At 39.6% G+C, this 5689-nt stretch overlaps 1 protein-coding gene across 1 annotated transcript; it reads left to right on the top strand.

Annotated features, from left to right (window-relative positions):
* The first annotated feature begins 483 nt into the window (after positions 1-483).
* Positions 484-1125, top strand: LOC127079689 (uncharacterized). Its single transcript, XM_051020071.1, has one exon. The coding sequence runs from the start codon at positions 484-486 to the stop codon at positions 1123-1125; it is 642 nt and encodes a 213-aa protein (XP_050876028.1).
* The last annotated feature ends 4564 nt before the right edge of the window (positions 1126-5689 follow it).

Here is a 5689-nt window from a genome sequence, read left to right as displayed (position 1 = left end):
AATAAAGTTAATCGAAACGATTTATTTTAAGACCGAGAGACCGACAAGGAATTGATTCCCTAGTTTTGACGAACTACATACCGATATCCGTTTTATTAATATTTAATCTAGATATTAGTTTAGTTTTTAGCTTCCTTCCCCAAACAATCAACTATTATTCACCTTAGCTTTACGAAGTAACCTTAGATAACGGTATATCGATTCATAAGTCCCTGTGGGATCGATATCTTTTAAAACTACGCGATAGAACTGTGCACTTGCAGTTTGTATCCCATTCTCGACTCACACAGTCGAGCGATCAAGTTTTTGGCGCTGTTGCCGGGGACTTTTATTCAATCGATATCGTAACTCTTCTGTTACGCTGTAGAGACTAAGGCAATTTTTTTCTCTATCACTATGTATCACCCAAACTTTCTCTACGATTATCACTCCCAGTATTTTGAGGAATCGCAAGATTCCTATAAATCCAACCTGGAAATATTAATGGAGGATTTCATTGAGACGCAAACTCACTTAAGGATGGAATCTATGATGGAACGCTTTGTGGCTACACAAACTCTTCAGAATGAAGAATTTAGGAAACAAAGTCTCTATACCAATGAAACCCTTACGCAACTGAACAATGTGGTCGAGTCCCTCGTCACTCACAACGAGACATTGGAGACTCAAATCTTCCTTCTTGCGCAGACACCTCTAGGACCTTTCCCTGAGAAACATGCGGATATGGTAACAACCACCAGTGAAAGATTTATCGAAAATCCTAAGGATAGTGACAATGAGGAGGGTTCAGGTGAGAAAAAAGTAGAGATTGAGAAAGTTCCACAAACACCACCCGAAAGGGAGGTTGTCAAAAAGGTAGAGAAGGAAGAGCTATGTGTTGTCCCTTCTCCCTATAAATCACCAATTCCTTTCCCGCGAAGGTCTGTGGAAGTTAAGGTAGACCCCAAATCCGAAAGAAATGAGGAGCTATCAGAAAATATCCACACCAATGCACCTTTATTTGCCACCCTGACCAAGAAGAGAAAATTTGAAGCCCATGAAATTAGGGAACTAATTAGTATAAAAAGGGGCAAACCAGACTTTGAGGTGGTGTTTTCAAAATTGAACCTAAACCTGAAAAGCTAGCTCCCAGAATAGAGCCAGAACCACCACCACAAGTTCAGGAGGATAAACTACCTCGCAGAAGAAAAAGAAGAAAAGTGACGGATATGAGAGATGGATTGATAAGTGGCCATGGAAATCAAGGATAATTAAAAGTTTGACCGAGGATTCATCCTCGAAAGAACCACCATGAGTACTTACACTCCTGAGTCGTCGAGCTTGCGACATTTAAACAAAGCGCTTAGTGGGAGACAACCCACAAATTAATTTGTTATTTTATTATTCTATTATTATTATCATTTCTCTATTTTCTCTTAATTATTCTTTTAATTTCTATTTAGTATTCATTATTGATTTATTCAAAAAAGAAAAAAAATATATCCATATAATAATAATAATTCTTTTCTTCTTTCGGCATTTGGCCAAATCCTGACTTAAACTCATGTTTTCTTTTCTCTAGTTAACACTAACCAGATGGGACATTTTGACCGTATGGGTATCAAGTTCAGAGGAATGGCTCAGAAACGAAGGTTTGAAGAACTAGCCGCTAGAGAGATGCTACCTAGTTTATATGCTGATGATTGGGCTATGACTGCCCTTGGACTGAGACAGAGTGTCCTTTTTTTGCTGAATCAGATAGGATGGGAGACCTCCCCTATCCTGAGACATTTCACCACCTACCGGAGACTCAGACTAGAATTCCTTAGTTCATTAATCTATCTACCTAGCCATGGAAAAGGAATTACCAGAGGTTTTATCCAGTTCAGAATGTTCAATATGGAGTACCAATATAATATTAGAGACTTCACCAACCTTTTGGGTTTTCCTACCTCCTTTGATACATTCACTATAAGCCAGGAAGAACTTTTTGAATATAGAGAGCTGGAACACTTTTGGGGTAAGCTGACTGGAAATGATGAGCCCGAAGAACATGAGTTTCTCTCTGGAAACATACATAACCCGGCTTTTCGCTATTTCCATAAGATCCTGACCCACACTTTATTTGGGAAGAAGCCAAATAGTACTTCAGTTTCACGTGATGAACTCTTCATCATATTTTGTGCTTCCCAGAACCGTCCAGTAAACGGTGCTACTTTTATGTTAGCTAATTTGGACCACCTTATCCAGGATGAGCGAGCACCCATTAGAATAGGTGGCCTGATAACTATGATAGGTAATGCTATTGGATTACGTCAGCCTATGCTTGACCTGAACCCTTTTTGTGGCATTACTACTCTGAGTATACCTTTCCTCTTCAACACTATGTTTATAGCAAACATAGGGTCTGATGAGTTCGAGCTTATTATTGGTAACCAGGTTCTCTGCCTATTCACCATGCCCGATCCTAGAACTAGTGTTCATAACCAAAGGAACTGGCTCTATAACCTGAATGAAACCCCAACTCCTGCTGGATCCACTGAATCCATCCAGGATTATGAGATTTGTGATGACTATGAGCACTATGTTGACCATATCTCTCTTGCTGAATCTGACCCTCAGACTCCATCAGGCTACTATGATATTGATCCTCCTCCTCAGCCTGTCCTGACCGAAGAATCAGCTATGCCTGATCTCCGACATCATATGCCAGGAACAGATATCAAAACCGTCGTTGAAGCCTTGATGTCAGAGCATCACGATCTCAGAGAAGATTTCCACAGCTTGAGACTTGCAGTCCTAGAACACATGAGCAGCACGGCAAGTCAGTTACGTATGTTACAGCATCATGTTAACTCTTTTGCTCCTCCGGCCAGAGATCCGAAGATAGATGGAATTTAGTTATTTTTCTTTCTTAGTTATTTAGTTTTAGGCTAGATTTTTCATTAATGTTATTTGAATTCATGTTCGCATTTATTTTTTTTCATTTCATTGTTTTCCCTTCATGTATTACATTATGTCAATTCTATTAAAGCTTTTATTTTATGCAATGGCTATGTTCTCTACTGTTACTTAGAATGAATTATTATTATGTGAAGTAGAATAGCATGCAATACAAATTAATTAGCTAAATTAATTACTTCCAAATCACTCATTCAAAAATTCATTACAATGGCGGGAAATCAAAATTTCGGAAATATCATCTTCCGATCCGGAGATGACAACTATCAGCAAGAGCAATTCGAGCGCTTCCAGCAGCGAGGCGTCGCTCCCACCAGGTACCCCGATTTACCTTGCTTGCAACAATTAGGCTTACTCCAAGGTATCGAGTGGATGCTCCGTAAAGCCGATTTAACCTTCCTTTGCAATCATAACCAACCCACCTACCCTTCCCTAACCTTAGAATTCCTAAGTTCTTACGACTACACCACTCCCGCCGGTGAAGGTGAATTTCTAACCGGTACGGCAACCTTCCGTATGTTTAACACCGAGTACTCTCTAACCCAACGCGAATTGAGTGCCATGCTACAATTTCCCACAGAAGGTCTGCTGCATGCCAGAATCCCTCCAACCTCAAACTGGAACACAGTTCTAGTTTTCGGCCTTTTAAGAAAATTTCCGGTATAGATACCTACAACTGGGAAGAACTCCTTCTCTCCCACATCCATAACCCCACCATCCGTTATTTTCTCCGTATCCTGCAAAACACACTCTTTGGAAGACCAAACAACAGTAAGGTCAACTCAAAAGAACTCTTTTTCCTCCAGTGCGTTTTCGAATCGGATACTAAGGTAAACGCCGCCTCTTTTCTTTTTCTCTTTCATCATATCCGCACCTTATGTGCTAGAGGCCGGCAACCATTCATAATTGGTGGATTAATAACCTCCATAGCACTTGGCCTGAACCTAGGGGATAAACTCCAAACTTTAGAATCCCTACCACCCCTGTCTATGGATATCAGCTATTGTCGCTCCAGCCGCCTGATTAAAAACAGAGTAGGCGGAGGATACTATCTTATGGTGAACAACCAAGCTGTCCCAAGTGTTGTGCTACCCAATACCACCCTAACGGATGTCACAAACCCGGACCGCCACCTCTATGATCTCAGCACTCCTGAAACCACCGAGCCTTCACAAACAAACCAGCAAACAGATGAGTTTGAAGAAATGGAACAAGGTGATCATCCGCCAACACAACAATCAGTCCCGCTAAACCCTTCCAATAATGCAGTCGGCCCATCCTCCCAACGTCGTCGACGAAGACGACCTGCGACCAACGACGACATTATGGATGCTATCGATGGTATGCAGGCACAGAATGCAGATATGATGCAGATGATGCGTCAAATGCAACAGCAACAGGATGCTCGGAATGCCATAACCGACCAGCGGTTTACTGAGTTGTTTAGCAGATTCGACAGCTTAGACATACGTCAAAGATCACCAGGACCAAGAACCAGAGGTGGAAGGCAGCCTTAGTTGTATTTTTCTTTTCATCTCCATTTTGTATTTCTTTCCCTTAAAACATCGAGGACAATGTTTAGTTCAAGTATGGGGGGGAAACATTATTCTTTCCATTCTCATCTTTGTTTCAAGTATGTACTCTCCCTTTTCATTGTTATTTCCCTAAAAAAAAAAAAAAAAAAAAAAAAATATTTTTTTAAGTTAAGTCCTGAATGTGAAAAATTTTCTATTATCTATTTCCCTCAACTTTCTTGAGCCATAACAAAAATTTTAACACACCCAATAAGTATAAAGGTTGCTTACTTTATAAAATTTGAGTGAAATCAAAACAAAATCATTACCATAACAACGCTCTGAGAACCGCAATATGTTAGATCAGGATAAGTACCTATTATACCGAACTCCTTGAACTTTTAGTTCTATGGTAACCCCAAGTAGTTTATACAGAAGTCAGCACCATCTTAATAGCAAACTACGTGGAGAGCCGATGAATATAAGTGAATGATCCCCAAAGTAACATGAAATATACGAATATATCAAGAAATGCACTAATTAAATTAGGTGATCCTTACCAGATCATTTAATCTAAAGGTTGCAGATCATGCAAAAGCACAATACGAAAGATCCATTACGAGTTGGTTCAGTAGGAATCTGGTACTGAACTTGGTAGGGCGGACTACGGTTCGATCCCCCGCAATTTGCAATGGACTGAATAATGAAGGTATCCGACTTATGTACCAGAACTTCTAGCTAAAAGCGGATCATAATCACTAACCGGTTACTCCACTATGTGCGCGAAAAGATAAAGGGCTTAATGTGATTTCGCTAGAATGGAAACGGGTAAAATAAGACTAAAGGAACCAGGATAGCTATCATAGGGTACTTGAACTGATGGGCATAAGGTAGGGTTATCTAAGTTGTAACGGTAGTTGTTGATGTCAAGATTAAACTCAAGTCCTCCTAAACAAAAATCCATTGGCACCTAGTACGAATTGATGTGTGCTTTAAAAATTTCATCTGGCTAAAACTTTTAACAAGTTCTATACTGAATTTTGCTTGAGGACAAGCAAAGAATTAAGTATGGGGGAGTTTGATAACACGAAATTATATCGCTTTTTAAGACTTAATTCAATTAAATTATATTATCATTTACGCTAGTTTATCTCATTTTATCAGATATTATGCAGTATTCCTCTTCTATTTATATCAGGTACCCATTTTGAAGCAAAAGTGAAAAAGGAAGAAAA

This window comes from Lathyrus oleraceus, chromosome 5, assembly GCF_024323335.1.
Source record: "Lathyrus oleraceus cultivar Zhongwan6 chromosome 5, CAAS_Psat_ZW6_1.0, whole genome shotgun sequence".
Classification (NCBI taxonomy): domain Eukaryota; kingdom Viridiplantae; phylum Streptophyta; class Magnoliopsida; order Fabales; family Fabaceae; genus Lathyrus; species Lathyrus oleraceus.
This window is presented reverse-complemented; position numbering and strand designations above follow the sequence as displayed.

Bases quoted from the DNA above. Each gene is read 5' to 3' on its own strand.
- LOC127079689 (XM_051020071.1), top strand. From the start codon at position 484: ATGGAGGATTTCATTGAGACGCAAACTCACTTAAGGATGGAATCTATG.